This window comes from Copadichromis virginalis, linkage group LG15 (assembly GCF_057382275.1).
Source record: "Copadichromis virginalis isolate Kocher_CV1m ecotype Utaka linkage group LG15, C_Virginalis_male_GT1.1, whole genome shotgun sequence".
In the NCBI taxonomy this organism is placed as follows: Eukaryota; Metazoa; Chordata; class Actinopteri; order Cichliformes; family Cichlidae; genus Copadichromis; species Copadichromis virginalis.
Window position 1 is genome coordinate 21,929,814 of NC_140632.1, and position 16,833 is coordinate 21,946,646.

Here is a 16,833-nt window from a genome sequence, read left to right on the forward strand (position 1 = left end):
TTCTGGTTAAGATTTAGGTTTTAGTTGAACAGATTAGTAAGTTTTAAATAACAGCTCAGAAAGTAAGGATGCTGTTTTGTGCAATTTTATTAATTATATTTAAATTATCTGTGATGAATACAAATCAATTGTATATAGTATTTTATTTTATTGTGTACAGTATCTTATTCTTATTCTTATCATCTTATCTTATTCCAGTGTTTTGTTTTGTTTTCAAATTTTTGCTATGTAACTTTACACTGTCCACTTTCTGCTGTAACAAATCAAATTGCCCACGTGTTGGACTAATAAAGGTTATCTTATCTATATTATCATATCTTATGATGCATAGTCATCAGATTTAAACACAACTGGACCAGCATGTTTTACAGTTTTCCCTGCCACAACAATCAAAACACCAAAGGAGGGGATCTATTTTTGATAGCATATTTTTGAAGCATGAATTTCCTCTTTCCAAACACTTGGAAAATAATGGCAAGGGACAATAAAACAGTTTATATTGCTTTTCCTTTAAATTCTCACCTGACCCATTTCTTTATTCCACAGTTTTACACTCTGTTAACCCACTTCCCCTACTGCTGTGTTCTGATCTTATTTTTTTCAAACACTGAAAGAGTTAATGTTCCTGTTTGGGCAGTTACTTTAAAATCGAAAATGAAAGTGCTTCACAAACAGGGAAGGACGTCACTCCCTTTTCAGTGTTCGAAGGATATACCAGAGACTGTATACTCAAGCTATTGTGTAAGTGAATTTCTCAAAATCTTTCCATGTGAAGCTGTGAACTTCACAGCTCTAGCAGGCCCAGACATATACATATTCTCTAGGCCAATGTTAGCCTAGCTTTTTAAAAAGTGAACAGAAAGTGAAACTGCTGACCATGATTATTCATTGTTGTTTTGACTAAAAGCTCCTTTCTCTTCTCCCTCCTCAGAGACATGGTACAAAGACATGGTGAGAAAATATGGTGCTTTTGAATTTTTAAGTTTTATCTGTTCCTGAAGGCTCTGGACGTTGTAGGGCTGTCCTGGTTGACACGCCTCTGCAATGTTGCGTGGAGATCAGGGGCAGTACCTGTGGACTGGCAGACCGGGGTGGTGGTCCCCATCTTTAAGAAGGGGGACCGGAGGGTGTGTTCCAACTACAGGGGGATCACACTCCTCAGCCTCCCTGGGAAAGTCTATGCCAGGGTGCTGGAAAGGAGAGTTCGTCCGCTAGTCGAACCTCGGATACAGGAGGAACAATGCGGTTTTCGTCCTGGTCGCAGAACACTGGACCAGCTCTTTATCCTCTCGAGGATACTTGAGGGTGCATGGGAGTTTGCCCAACCAGTCTACATGTGTTTTGTGGACTTGGAGAAGGCATTCGACCGTGTCCCTCGGGGTGTCCTGTGGGAGGTGTTGCGGGAGTATGGGGTGTCTGGCCCATTGCTACGGGCCATTCGATCCCTATACAACCGTTGCAAGAGCTTGGTTCGCATTGCCGGCAATAAGTCGGACTCGTTCCCGGTGGGTGATGGGCTCCGCCAGGGCTGCCCTTTATCTCCGGTTCTGTTCATAATTTTTATGGACAGGATTTCTAGGCGCAGCCAAGTGGCGGAGGGCTTTCGCTTTGGTGGCCTCAGAATCTCATCTCTGATTTTTGCAGATGATGTGGTTCTGTTGGCTTCATCGGGTGAGGGCCTCCAGCTTGCACTGGAACGGTTCGCAGCCGAGTGTGAAGCAGCGGGAATGAGGATCAGCACCTCCAAATCTGAGGCCATGGTTCTCAGCCGGAAAAGGGTGGAGTGCCCACTCCGGGTCGGGAATGAGTTCCTGCCCCAAGTGGAGGAGTTCAAGTATCTCGGGGTCTTGTTCGCGAGTGATGGGAGAAGGGAGCCAGAGATCGACAGACGGATTGGGGCTGCAGCTGCAGTAATGCGGACGCTGCACTGGTCCGTCGTGGTGAAGAGGGAGCTGAGTGTAAAAGTGAAGCTCTCAATTTACCAGTCGATCTACGTTCCTACCCTCACCTATGGCCACGAGCTGTGGGTAGTGACCGAAAGAACGAAATCGCGGATACAAGCGGCAGAAATGAGCTTCCTCCGAAGGGTGGCTGGCCTCTCCCTTAGAGATAGGGTGAGAAGTTCGGCCATCCGGGAGGGGCTCAGAGTAGAGCAGCTGCTGCTCCACATCGAAAGGAGCCAGCTGAGGTGGTTCGGGCATCTGACAAGGATGCCCCCTGGGCGCCTCCTGGGTGAGGTGTTCCAGGCATGTCCCACCGGGAGGAGGCCCCGGGGCAGACCCAGGACACGCTGGAGAGATTATATCTCTCGGCTGGCCTGGGAACGCCTTGGTATTCCCCCGGATAAGCTGGAGGAGGTGGCTGGGGAGAGGGAGGTCTGGGCCTCCCTGCTTAGGCTGCTGCCCCCGCGACCCGGCCTCGGATAAAGCGGATGAAGATGGATGGATGGATGGATGGATGGATGGAAGTTTTATCTCCAAAAGTTGATTCTGTTCATCTGGACGTAGCGTTTTCAGTGGGAGAAACGTTTCCCCTCACTGAAAACGCTACGTCCAGATGAACAGAAATAACTTTTGGAGATTTACTTACCTGGATGATTGAGCATACATCAAGACTTTTTAAGTTTTACTTTTCAAAACTAAAGTTGTCAGATATTTCACTATTAAAGACAATAAGCTTTATTTAATAATTACACTTGAAAGGATATACAATTGCAAGCATTATTTTAGCCACAGCAGGTGGTCTGGGGGAGGCTTCAGTTTGCAGCTAAACAAGGAATTAATGGAAACCAACGATACTCACAGTAAATTCTAATGGTGGTATAAAAAAACTAGAATTATCCCACTTTAATTTTAAATTTTGATTTTCACTATGGCCAGCACTGTGGCACACTCTGGAACTGTTGCCTCACAGCAAGAAGGTCCTGAGTTTGATTCCTGGCTGGGGTCTTTCTCCCCGTGTTTGCGTGGGTTCTCTCTCAGTACTCCACCTTCCTCCCACAGTCCAAAGGCATGCAGTTAGTCGGGATACGTTAATCGGTAACTCTAAGTTGCCTATAGGTGTGAGTGCAGATGGTTGCCTGTCTCTACATGTTAGCCCTGCGACACACTGGGGATCTGTCCAGGGTGTACCCTGCCCTTTGCCCTGCTCTTTGACAGGGAAGACAGGAATATAGATGCATGAATTCAATCTGGTTCTTCTTTAAAATATCTGGATTTAGATTAGCACTGTTAAGCACTGTTTATATGGTTGATAGACATTAACTCATTAAAAATTATGTCACATCTGAACAAGGATCCAATTTTTCTTTTTGTTTCACTTTAGAGTCATGGAAAAAATTCTTTGTGTGGGAAGCAGGAAAAACAAATGGGGCCCATTTTCCAGTTGTTCAAATACTCAAAAGTATTGGACAAACAGACGTGACCTCTGCAACGGAATGTGACTATCTTCTAGTCTTCTGTCCTGTCGTTTCCCGAGTTGGAACAGACATCGGCGAGGCCCTGCACAACATAACTCGTAAGAAATGTTAAATAACTAAATGCTAAATAATACATGCATGCATGACACATTGAGTTTTGATTGAAGTTATTGCTGTAGGGTGAAGATGAAAGTGGAATTTGTATACACTCATTGTAGATGTGAATATCATGGTAATTTACAGGATGCAAGTTTAATAACTTAAAAAACAACAATAGCAATTTGCCATGTGTTGTTTGTTTAGCACATTAATTTGTGCTAATTTTTGAACTACTAATTTGTCCTACTTTTGATATGTTGTTTTGGATATCATTACTCCTTTTAGTGATTTTAGTGATTATGGCCTCATGCTACGTTCACTTAGAATATTTGGCCTGTAAAGTGGGAAATAAATATAAAATACAAAATTGGAAGTAAACAGAAAGGCTACATTTAACATGCAGGCAAAAAGCCCAAACTCTTGTTTCTGAATCATTTGATCCTGTTGTCTCTTCACTTACAGCTGGCAAACCAGTAATACTGGTGGTGATGCATCACACCTTTGATCCTCACCATGTTGTAGCTGAAAGCCGGAGGCAGGTGAACAACCCAAATGTCCACCTAACTGTGGACTGTCTGTTTTTTGAAGGCCACCTCCTCAGTTGTAACCTCAATGATACCATGTCGGGTGACATCAAAAAATTTTTTGGTTCTGAATTCCCAGTTCCAGTCTTAATTCACAACCTGATCTCTTTGTGGCAACACATCCCACGTTTCTGTAAGTATGATATAATACCTTCATCTATCTGATTTATCTGAATATTCATCTTTGTGTTTTATTGATGACCACCAAATTTAAAGTTCCTTATTTCTCATGGTATGGTCACATTTATTTAAAAAAAAACAACCCTCCAATATTTTCTGGCACACAGTGTTGGGAAGGTTACTTTTAAAATGTATTCCACTACAGATTACCGAGTACATGCCCCAAAACGTATTTTGTAACATATTCTGTTACTTTGCTCAATGAGAGTAATGTATTCTGATTACTATTTATTGCTATTACTGAAGGTTACTCGCCATGCCAATACCAACTAGACTGTTAAATCTTAATGTAAAATGAGTAACAGTAGGGTGGACATTAGGTAAGGCTGCACTTTTTGCAGCGATCTCGTATAGAAAACAGATTAACAGGAAAACAGGTCCGCGGCTCCAAACTGTAGTAAAGGTATCTCTGGCTAATACGTTGGGTTCCGTGTCGGGTTCGTAACCGAAAACTAGCTTTACTTTGTTGTCTGGATCAACTTTGCTAGCGAGAGACAGAGAGATGCATTGAAAGGCTGCTCCAACGGAACTTATTGTTTCGGAGGAAAACCAACACAGTCGAGTCTTAATAGCTTACTTACAACTAACTTAGTCCTTGCTCTTCCACGTCAGTACTGAGACCTTGAAAACAACCATAGTGATGGAAGAGACACACCCGTGGGAGAGATTCATACATTTTTATTTTGAGATTGACCTAAACTATGAACACATTAAATCAGTGCTTTGCAGTAAACACAGTTTTTATATAAGTGAGAGACATCTGAAGAGGTGACACACTCACCGCAAGGCATACTCTGACGTGGAGAAAAACGTTTTGTCGCCATCTCCCAATAGTATATCTTTTTTTCCATTTTTTTTCAATGTCTCTTGCAGTGCTCTGTGCAAAATAAACACCAAACTGAAAAACATTCACCAAGCTGAATCCAAGTCAGAAAAGAAAAACATGTAGGGTATTTAGTGGCCTGAAATGTATTAATCCATAAAGCCTAACTAGTCAAAACTCCTTTGTGTGTCTTCGTATTGAAAGATGATTCTGGTCATTTCCAATGGTTTGTATCATAAATGAGCTACGTTAATGAAAATCTAAGTAATGTCTAGCCATGGCGTAATTAAAAGTACCTATGCATAAGGCATATCAGTTGTGTTTGAGTAGTAAAAGATACTGTACAAATTAATGCTCTCTTTTTCCCCTATTTGAGGTTTAGGTAGCTTCATCTGAAAAATATTTGGACTTTGCAAGTATGACTGTACTAGTTTTTGCTTATTTTTTAGTTGTTTCCTAAAACATCATTTGTTGGTGTTTTAGGTTAATATATTGTAAAGGTACAGCTTTTAGATATATCCCAATGTGTTCTAACTCACAACCTAACCAGAAAGCCCTTTTAAGCCCATGCTTCCATCCCATTCAAGTTGTTGCCGACTGCATCGAGCTGACGTGCAGTAACATTTCTTGGAATATGCACATCAGGTTATGTGGAAGGTGACGGCACAGGGTTAAAAGGCCATTCTGGTAACATCGCTAGTTACAATGTAAATTTCCTGCAGAAGTCTAGATCATACATAAGTTAGCATGGTAGTATAAGGTCTAGATGTTGTTCTGCTTTTCCACGAGTTTTTGGTTGTGATCACTTTGGTTTCTCCCTCTAAATAACGTGTTTATTCAATGATGAAAAAAAAGTAAAAGAAAAGCGTATATGACTATGATCAAAGATTTATTTAATGAGCACAATTTTGTTTAATTCAGTTTTAGGTTTCTTCATCTGGAAAATATTTGGACTTTGTAAGTATGACTGTATTTTTTTTATCTTATTTTCATTTTTAGCATATTTCATACTAAAACATTAAAAATATAAATAAGTAATTTTATGTTCTAATATACAGTGTTAAGAGCAAATATCTCTTGTTGTGTTCTATAAGATTGTAATATAGATAATGCTCAATATTTCTGTTGCATCCACTGGGTTGAAATAAAATAAAAACAAAACAAATGAGCAAAAAGAAAAAAAAAACCCAAAAATGACAATGGTATAATTATCTTACAAGATGTGTTTCAGTAGCAAAATATACCAGACAACTTATTGCTCTGTTTTTATTTGTTTAGGTAGCCCTGCCTGAAACATATTTGAACTTTGTAAGTATTAACTGTGTTAGCATTACCTTAACATCATTTTATTGTGTTTTAGGTTGCTCCAGTATCTGGAATATATTCGTGTGTAAGTATAATTATTGATAATTTTTATCCTTATTCATGTCTTCATCTTTTATCTCCATAAAGCTACAGTTTTTAGAACAAATATCCCAATGTGTCCTAAGTCACAGCATAACCGGAAAGCCTGTATGCTGCAACTTTCCACACCATTTAAGTCACTGCCAACTGCATCAACCTGAAGTGTAGTAACATTTTTGCGGATGTGCACATCAGGTTGTGTGGAAGGTGACGGCACTGAATTAAAATGACTTTCCAGTTGCAATGTAAATTCCTGTACAAGTCTAATTCACACATAAGCTAGCATGGTAGAATAGAATTTCTTGATGTATGCTCAACCATCCTGGTAAGTAAATCCCAAAAGGTTGATTCCCCAACCTTATAAACAGCACATTTGCAGTCATTGTTTGAATGTACTGTTTATAAAGTTGGGGAAACCAGCAGTGAGCTGAGACTGAAGAAGTCACTTGGATGGGTGATGAAATGTTTTTCCCACTGAAAATGATATGTCTAGATGAACAGAATCAACCTTCTGGGGTAGAATAACATCTAGATCTTGGTATTTCACCAAAATAAAAAGAATTTTTTTTGATTACTTTGGTTTCTCCCTCTAAATAATGAGGTTATTTAATATTGTACTAGTGTTTATATCTATTTTGTTCATGAATTGATAAAAAAGAGATAAAGGAAAGCATACATGACTATGCCTAAAGCTTTATTTACCTCCTACATTCTGTCACTTGTGTGTGAGTGGTAAAAATAACAGACGAGTTACTCTTCTGTTTTCATTTTACTTTTAGGTTTAGGTAGCCCCATCTGGAAAAAAATCAGACCTTGTAAGTATCACTGTATAAGTTTTAGCTTTGTTGGTGGTGTATCCTAAAACATATAATAACATGTTCTGTAGAAATCACTCAGCCTGTTTACAATGTAATCAGAATGTAGTGATGAGCAAGCACAAATGTCACTCTACTCAGAACTAGTCTTACAGGTCACTTGAGTCAGTTACACACTTGTAAAAGTACTTAGTACTTTCAGTTTTCAGAAACCAGCTACTGCAGACATATGGCTGATTTATGTGTCTCAGAAACTCTCTCTACCATAACTATGGTCCGCTGTGGCTTATTGCTCTTTTTGTCTTTATTTTTCTTAATTTTAGGCTTGAATCCTCTGGTACAGATTGCTGGATTGATTGTTCCTTTGCTGATGGCAGTTGTGACATCATTCAGCTCCAAAATATGGAAGAGAAATAAAAGTGGGAAATGAGGACTGCAAAACAAAATCCAAAAGCAATAATTTAACAATATCACAGTACGTTTTCTTGATACTGTATATAAAACAAAATATATGTAATATATCATGCCTTTGTAATCATTAAAGACGTGTTAGTTATGTATTATAGTTATGAAAGCTGGTATAGATGTTTTAGGGATGAATCTTTTGATCATTGGTACTGTAGCATGCTAAAGATGAAATGTTGCTTTACTCACATGTCCAGATGTCAAGTCAAGACTGAAAAGTGAGCTTTAAGAAAACAAAACCATTTCTTTCCCAGTTATTGCAGACATGCTTATGTATTTTAAAATAACGAATTTATTGAGTGGATATCTTGGTGTCATTTGTGGCTTTTGTTCATACTGAATTAAAAGACATTCTTTATTAAGTGACATTAAAAACTGTTTCTGATTTAACAAATTTCAACAAGTAGATATAGTTCAAGTTTACAGGTTTTTGTGCTTCTTTTCAGTTCATTAGTTCTTTCTCTAGAATTCTATTTTTGCTTAAACTCTTGAATTAATATTTACACACTCATTGTGTGGAACACAATAAAACCAGAGACTGTCATTTAAGGAGTTGCCCCGCCCCCGACCGTTTTTTTTTAAAATAAATATTGAGACGTGAACTTAAAGGAGCATATTAGTGTGTGGTTCAACTTTATGCAATTTAACTTTCTGAAAAGAAAGAAAACAAGAGCCATATTAAGAGCTCTTTTAATGTCCACGTCGGTTCTCAGTCATACAGGCCATGGTAATCTAAGGAGCTTGGAAAGAAAAGAGACTTCTTTAAGTTTCTTGATGATGTTTCACCTCTCATTCGAGAAGCTTCTTCAGGTCTAAAACCAAAGACGTTCCTCGAAATCCCTGCTGATAATGACCCACATGATAATTTGGAGTAAAGGTTAACACCTCATTCTTTATCATTGTTCAGTGACATTGAGGAGTCAAAAGGTAAGAAAAGCGGTTACAATAATAATTTGTAATCACTATTCATACCTGACAGATTCATACAGTAGACAGACAGAGGTAGCAACTAGCATTTGATTAAGTTAATATTTCACAGTTATATGACGAGTCTGTGGAGACTCAGGATAAATCTAAAAGACATGTGAATAATAATGTCAGCTTAAAGTAGACAGGAAAGGTAATAGATAATTCACTAATAGACAGAGAACATAATAACTGCCGACCGTACCTGCTACATTCATTTCAGCGTGTTAAATGTTCAAAAATAGCCTCATAGTCATTCATAGCTGCCTTATATAAAAATGGTTTATATAGTTGTTTCACAGGTTAAAGAGTAAATAATTAATCAAAACTAACGATAACTGGTAATTCTAATGGTTGTAGTTATTTTTATAATAATAATAAATTATACCTATACAGTAAGGCAAAAAGGCACACCTTGATTTGACTCAACAACAAATTTCCAGTCATGGACCAGTGCACAGACTAGTGGGGCCCCTCCAGCTGCCAAATGTTATCTATAGCACAATCACTGGTTCACAGTTTTCACAGGCTGTAGTAAACTTTTAACAAACAATCCAAAAGTCCTCCAACATTTATAGCATAATGTTCATATTCATTTACACAGAGATGATCTTTCAAATACCAGATATTACTCATTACTTTTTTGACAAGATTTTATTTTATTTATTTAATCCATTTATATTAACAATGGCTTGGGAAGAGTTAGGGAAATCGTTTCACACAAGTGGTTCTGAAATGTTTCACAATGAGCACCACCTCAGAAAATATTTGGCCCTTGAAATTCCACCATTGTGACCATTAAACTAATGTAGCATAGGCCTACATAGGAAGGCAAATGAAATAAAGCTTTAACCAGTCTGTTCTCTCTCTAACTTCTTCTGTCAGCTTCTCGCCATCATGTGTAGAAATGACCTGATTAGCTGAGTAGTGTCACATGGGATAAGTTAAACTGAACGTGTTTGGTCTGTGAGACTGTTCTACTTCATTTTGGGGTTCATTGTTCAGTTCTTCAACAGCTTAAAGGGATTGGCCACATTGAGGCCGTCTCATCACCACCTGTAGCTGCATATCCTTTTAGTCCATTGAGTCACACTGACGTTAACATTCTTTTACCTGCCTGTCCAGTTTTGTTTTCGACTGGTGAACAAGTTAATTCTCAAAGAACAACCGGCAGCACTTCATTGCATGGGGAGACACTAGAGTTCTTTTTTTTCCATTGGGAAGGAATTTCTGTTTCAAAACAAGTCAAGAAATTGTAATCTCTATGTAAGTAACTTTAGTCTGCAAAATGTAAATGTCTTGCATCAGAGTAATACAAGTTACACCCGTAATCTATTTTTAAAGTTTGTCTTCTAAGCCAGTAAAAGCACAGCTTTTAGTAAAGAAAATGTATAATGCATTCAGTTAATGGATCTGCACCTCCTGTTATTTGACTATATTTGATTTAGTTAATTTCAACTAAAGTTTGCTTTCTAATTCTTTATCCTTCCTCAGAGACATGGACCAGGGAAATGGTGAGAGAATAATTTTGCTTTATTTTTTAATATTTCCATTAAATATGTCAATATTAAGGTGAATAAGCTGCATTTACTTATTGAATGAGTAATAATTTCAAGTCACCCATATCAGTCATCCTAAAATATATCTTGTCAGATAAGTATCACTGACTTCTTTCTTACTTGTTAAAGCAAGACTAGTATAAGATCAATACAAAATTTGCCGGGGATAGCTGGTTTACAATCAGCTTATAGAGTAAAAGACTAATTATAATCAAATAAAACTTCCATTAGTGATGAAGAAAATGTTGCAATAGGTCAGATATTTATTTAATACATAGGGTGAGACAAGAAAGAAAACCCAGACTTTTAAACTTTGTTTTGCTTTCTGTTGTAATGCTAACTTTCCTATTGATAGTTCAGATTCTTGTGCACTTACCCAACAGGTTAGAAATGAAACATCTAGGTCAAATGTTCAGTCTTTTCTCTTCAGAGATAGTAAGTTGTGATTATTTCCTTGGCTTCCATTGGCTGTAGTCATTTCTACACAGAAAGCTACTTGATAATTTTGAATGGCTCACAAGGCGTCCGTAATTTCTATCTATTAGTTTAGCCTCAAATGAAAATAACACTGATTCACTCAGTGTCATGATCAAGCTGCATTTGCTGTATATATGAAATCAGTTGCATATTAATTAAGTATGGTGACAAAAAAGAAAAGCTTTGGTGTTTTGTCTTCAGTTTCAGAAAACTGTTATATATTGTTAAATCTATCTTTAGGGTCGTGGAAAGTTTTCCGTGTCATTTTGGCCGGAAGAACAAATGGCGCTCATCGTCCAATTGTTCAGAAGCTTAAAGACATTGGCCAAACTGAGGAAACATCTACACAAGAAAGTGACTACTGTGTGATTTTCTGTCCTGTGGTTTCACGAGTTGGGACAGACATTGCTGAGGCCCTCAACAAAATACCATGTAAGGAAAAATAAAAGTGACTTTTTATAAATAATTTAAGTGATTTATATACAGGGACACATGTAGGATACAGGCCAAGAACCACATGGGGTGTTTATGTCCTACAGCATGAATTCAAGATCTAGTAACCCAGCCCATTTATTTAATCTCTTTTCTGAATCATCTGATCATGTTGTGTCTTTGTTTATAGTGGGTAAACGTGCAATTCTGGTGGTGATGCATCACACCTACAATCCACAACATGTTGTAGCTAAAAGCCGGAGTCAGGTGAACAACTCAAATGTGCATTTGACTGTGGATTGTCTGTTTTATGAGGACCAACTGCTTGACTGTGACCTCAATAATACCATGTGGAATGACATCCGGAGAACTCTTAGATCTCCAAATCACCAGGTAAGGATTTCACTTACTGATTTATTAATGGGCATACATGCAATAACTGATGTAAGTGGTTTGGTATTTTCAATAAAGGTATTGCTCCTTATTTGTTTTTTTTTCTTTCTTTCTTCCAGACCTCATCATTGCAAGGCTTCCAAAATTGTACGTGAGACTCTTACATTCATTCAGCTTCCCTAATAAGTCCGTATTTTCAAAAGAAAAGTTTGATTAGTTTGTTTTAGAGCTAAAGTGCATCTTTTTGCTATCTGAAAACAAAAATCACATAATTTTTCATGTAATTTAGTACTGTGGAACCCCGACTTACGAAATTAATTTGTTCCCGAGGGTCTTTCATAAGTCGAAAATTTTCGTAAGTCGAAGCACCCTTTTTGAGTGAGGCGATGCTGAACAATAGGCTATAGGCTAAATGCTAACTAGAACAACAATACGTCGTTCAAGTGGAACAGCGAAGCGCAAGTACGGAAGCCAAGGGGTTGTCACATGATTCGGAAGGCATTGTGGACATTGTAGGCTCAGCCAATCAGAGCCAGCAGATTTCGTTACTTGGGCATTTTGCCGTAACACGGGCAAAAATATTGCCGTTCAGTGCCTTCGTAACTTGAATTTTTCGTGAAATGGGGTATTCGTAAGTCGGGGTTCCACTGTATTGTGAAAATTATTTATTCCTGTGAAAAAAAAATTACTTTGATGCCACTTTACTAAACGGCAACACAGTGGCCCAGTGGTTAGCATTGTTGCCTCACAGCAACAGGCTCCTGGATTTGAATCCACTGGTCACTGGGGCATTTCTGTGTGGCGTTTGATGCTCTCCCCATGTGTGCATTCATAGCCTCCAGCCCCCCAGCTGGAAACATATGCACTAATATGTGACAACACGCTTTGAATTGCAAATGATCAAAGATAACTTCTTACCCTCGTTTTTCTTTTTTGTTTTTTAGATTGGAGGAAACCTACCATAATATGGCTCATTATTGGTTTTTCTATAGCAGTGGTGATCATTGTGGTTATCGTGGCAGTCAGTGTGGAAATGCAAAAGAAGAAAGGACCTTGAGGTGTGCCATTAATGTGCCCCAACAAAACCAAAAAAACCCAACAAAAAAAATCTAATATCAGTATCAATTTACCAATATATTTTTTTTCTTGGAAGGATAAGAGATATGAGCTATGTAATCAGCAAAGGGTGTTGTTTTTTAAAGAATTGTTTGGAAAGACCAACTGTCTTTGATATTTTCCAATTGTAAATAACTTTCTTACCATAGGAACGATTTGTTTCTGTTTTGAATTTTGGCTTACTTTGTTAAATAAATAATGACACTATGTAATACAGGGGTGCTCACACTTTTTCCGCATGTGAGCTACTTATAAAATGACCAAGTCAAAATGATCTACCCACTACAAAAATCCAAAACATATACTTATTTATAAATATATTGAGGATTCTTTATATCTACAATGTATATACATGCATAACCGCAATATCCAATATTTCACAACACAATTAACTATGTAAATTTTTTGTCATTACCTGAGTTTACTCTGATGACTTGCACTGAATTGAATCAGCCAGGGATGCATAGTCCGGACAGTAGCTGCTGACGGCCAGGTTTAAGAGAAAAAACCGAGAGCTAAAAATTGGAGTTAACTCGCTGACTAGCTTGTCAGTTTTACTACACTTCGCGCCGCTGTTTGCGCATGCGCAGCGACCTAAGCGTCAGAAAAAATCTGATGTCATCTGACTGGCTTCCCTGTATCAATCAAGTGACGGGATGGATGATAGGCTGGCATCTATTTTTTTAATGCCATGCGATCTACCAATACTACCTTTGCGATCGACTGGTCGATCGCGATCGACGTATTGAGCACCCCTGATGTAATATATTGTATAGTGTCATCTAAGGTTGGATTTATCTTATTTTAAAATCTTCTAATAGCCAGATTACCTTTTAAAATGATGTCAACATTCTGTGTATTGCATATTGTGTCTAGGTTTTAAGAAGATGTCTTTGTGGAAAATATTGAAAGAAAATAATTTTCACATTTTTCTGTAGTCTCAAGAGCAGATTCACATTATTTGGAACAAGGTAAACCAAAGTTCACAACAAAAGTTCTAACTATTAACTTACTATTACCATGTGTATTTTAACATGCATTTTCATTGTTTTTTTTAGTAAGTACTAATAAACTTTCTTCTCATTACTATTAATTTTATTTAATTCTAGCTTTTAAACGTTTCTGAGTAGCTATACAATCCAACAATAAAAACCATCGAGGTTTTTCAAAGGTAGCACAATTATTCATGTAGACACAAGGAAAAGGCATACAATTCTTGGAGAGAGTGAGTAGTGTGACTTTGATCACCAACTTCTACTACTTTATTGAGGAATCTTAAGCTGACTTGTACTCGAGTCCTCTGACAACTGGCAACTTGCATGTAACCTGGTGTAAAATATTGCCAGCAATTCAGCTCTTCTGATCTTTGTTTTCTTTCTTTCCACTTCATGACAGCTCTGCTCCGAGCAGTGGAGGTCTGAATGAGCAGGATTTGGTATCATGAGGGCGGGGGCTGGAAGGAAGGAAAGGGGATGGGGTGTTAAGGTCACGCCTCTGGCCTAAAAAGGCAAAGCAGAATACCAGTTGACGTGAGCCGATCTAAGAATAACTCAGGGCCTTGGGCTTAGAAATTGAAAACACACTATGAACGTAATAGGAAAAATTTGAATTCAGACTTTGAAAGTTTGCAACTGAATACTTTGAAAATACAAATACGCAGATTTGAGAGTTTATGATACAATTACATATTGTTTTAACACATGTGAAAGCACTATCCATACTGTGACCATGTGACTCCAACGGCAACATAGGCTGGTGGGATAAAGTTACATTGAAGCTCTCGCTCCTAGTCTCTTTTCTCTCTTTCCCTTCCATCATCCGTCAGTCCCTGTGCTCGGTCTAATTCTGTCTGAGCCAGTGGAGGTGTGGGTGGGGGGACAAGCTGCTCTATCTACAATCCCAGCCCTAAGCAGGCAAAGGGCAAAGACACGGGCCACGTTAACTTGGTCTCTGTCTGTCTCCCCAGCCTGATCCACTGGGACAGAAGTCAGCTTTCAAGACTTTCTAAACCAAGACTCATTAAAACTTTCTGATGCCTGGAAATATAGTGCAGGATTAAATCCTGAGAATGGACAAAGGGGTGTAGGGTTTCTGGTTTAATTTTTTCATATTCCCATTTATCACAAACCTTTTGGATGACGTTGCTGGATTGGAATTAAACACTGGGATTAAATTGTGCAGACGATCCAAGGATTTACCACAAGTATTTGTTTTCATGGCAACAAAATCTCCATAAAGGATTTAAGTTTTGTAACAGAATATTTATTTTGAAACCATGACCGAAGCAGCTGAAGGTAAAGTATCACCTTGGTTACTCTTTGACTTTGACCATTTCAACAACTTCTTGCCTAAAATATGCCTCTTATCATTTTATATGAAATTCTGCGGAGCACTGTACGTCTGTTTTGCACACAGACCTTCTGATGTTGTGCTAAGTGGTGTGTAGGAGAATTTCATGATTAGAAGTATCTAAAAATATTCTGCTATCATGTATCTGCTATTTGTAATGCAGCTTCAGATCCCCATGACACCGACTGTGCAGTATAGGATCAGTCAGCATCAACACTGTTCCTGCTGTTGCATATCAGCTGATGTTGTGACACCATTTTACATGTTTTTGCCTGGCATAAAGAAAATGAGACAAGAGGATCTTTGAACAGACATTTGGCATTTGTGCACCGTCAAGTTCATAAGATGCCCACCAGTTTTAATTACTTCAAAACCATTCCTTGTCACTGTAGCATGACAGCTGGGTCTAAATACTACAGTACCAATGAGCCTCAGCAACACTGTGATAGAAAAGAAGACAGTCATGGGCTCTAATCTGGTGCAGTTTGTTTGGGCAATTTAAAATGCTTCATTGTTTTAGTTGACAAAAGATGGTACCACAGCTACTCAATTCAACACAGACACAGAATTGAAAATGAAGTAAAACCATATTATTTAGCTCTAGTCCATCATTAGCAGCTAAATAGCAGCTATTAGCAGCAGTTCATTTCCCCACTGAAGATTTTAAGTAAATAAAGTCATTTGAGTCATCAAAGATAAATTGATGTTAAATGTTTCAACTTAATAGTAAATCAGGACAACAGTAAATGAAATGACTATCCAAATCCATACTTTGAAGTCCATTCAGTATTCTATGTTGACTGAACTCACATTGTGAAATTCTTGGGGAAAAAATAACACACTGTCCCAGTGAAAACTGTGGGCACAGTAAGCCAATCACTGCTACAGACATTTGTCTGTATGCAAGAAAGTGATTTGTATGAGTAAGTGGACTCCCAGTCTTGATAGGATGTTATCTTTGAGTTGACATGTGGATGTGTAAAATAAAAAAAATATGATTTTCTGACATATCCTATGTAAGGAAGCACATTTACAAATATAGCATCCGATGTTGCTGAGTGCTCTGGGATCGTGATGTTGTGGGAAAAAAACAAAAACAAAAAAAATGTCATTGTATGGTAGATGATTCCTCTGATTGTTCAGCAATTACAAAAGACCACCCACAGATAGGAAGACAAAAAACGTCAAATGTTAGACAAATAATATGCAATTTTTGGCAGGGCTAACCTTTGCAGCTCTATGAAAGGCCTTTTTCAAAGAGGAGATTTTGACAGACTACAGTAGGACAAGCATACATATGTATGTTTGCTCTCAGCCTTTTTTTTTTTTTGCTCTCAGCCTTAAACCACAAAGAAAAGCAGCTAATCAGCTAAAAGCTGCTGTGTGGGTGTACACACACATACTTATGCTAATGAGATGATTATTGTTATTGAAATGACAGCTGAAATGACAGTATAAAGAGCTGATTATCTTCACGTTAAGAATTATGTTGGAAAAAACAAAACTATAATTTTATGGTCCACTTATGCTTTTCTCAAATAGTCAGTCACATTTTATGATGTTAATTAGTGGATGTAGATGAACATGACAAGTGCCAATGAAAGCCTTTTACATATGCTAAAAGCTTCAGGAAACTTTAGTATTTATTTGTCAAACTAATACTTCCAATACTCATGAACGAACATTCATGCTTTAAAATTCAGTTTCTTAGTGTCCACACTTTTTTTTTAATGTTCTCATTCCTAATTATAAG

The 16,833-nt window shown here is 37.9% G+C and overlaps 3 protein-coding genes across 7 annotated transcripts in view; all 3 read left to right on the forward strand.

Annotated features, from left to right (window-relative positions):
- Nucleotides 1-659: 659 nt before the first annotated feature.
- LOC146692384 (uncharacterized) lies at nt 660-8,324 on the forward strand. Its single transcript, XM_085432455.1, has 8 exons — nt 660-741; nt 932-951; nt 3,325-3,516; nt 3,980-4,234; nt 6,026-6,061; nt 6,465-6,494; nt 7,288-7,323; nt 7,647-8,324. Exons 2-8 carry the CDS (start codon nt 936-938, stop codon nt 7,751-7,753), a joined length of 672 nt encoding a protein of 223 aa, XP_085288581.1. The 5' UTR covers nt 660-741; nt 932-935; the 3' UTR covers nt 7,754-8,324.
- Nucleotides 8,325-9,812: 1,488 nt separating this feature from the next.
- Nucleotides 9,813-13,817, forward strand: LOC146692385 (uncharacterized). The gene is made up of 6 exons (XM_085432460.1): nt 9,813-10,020; nt 10,249-10,268; nt 11,031-11,222; nt 11,413-11,615; nt 11,735-11,762; nt 12,560-13,817. Exons 2-6 carry the CDS (start codon nt 10,253-10,255, stop codon nt 12,670-12,672), a joined length of 552 nt encoding a protein of 183 aa, XP_085288586.1. The 5' UTR covers nt 9,813-10,020; nt 10,249-10,252; the 3' UTR covers nt 12,673-13,817.
- A 1,010-nt stretch (nt 13,818-14,827) lies between these two features.
- Nucleotides 14,828-16,833, forward strand: part of LOC146692386 (uncharacterized) — a 28,113-nt gene continuing 26,107 nt past the window's right edge. For all 5 annotated transcript variants that reach the window (XM_085432423.1, XM_085432425.1, XM_085432424.1 and 2 more), the window contains exon 1: nt 14,828-15,025. In XM_085432423.1, the coding sequence (XP_085288549.1) occupies nt 15,007-15,025 (19 nt within the window). In that variant the 5' untranslated portion in view covers nt 14,828-15,006. The remainder of the gene's footprint in view (nt 15,026-16,833) is intronic.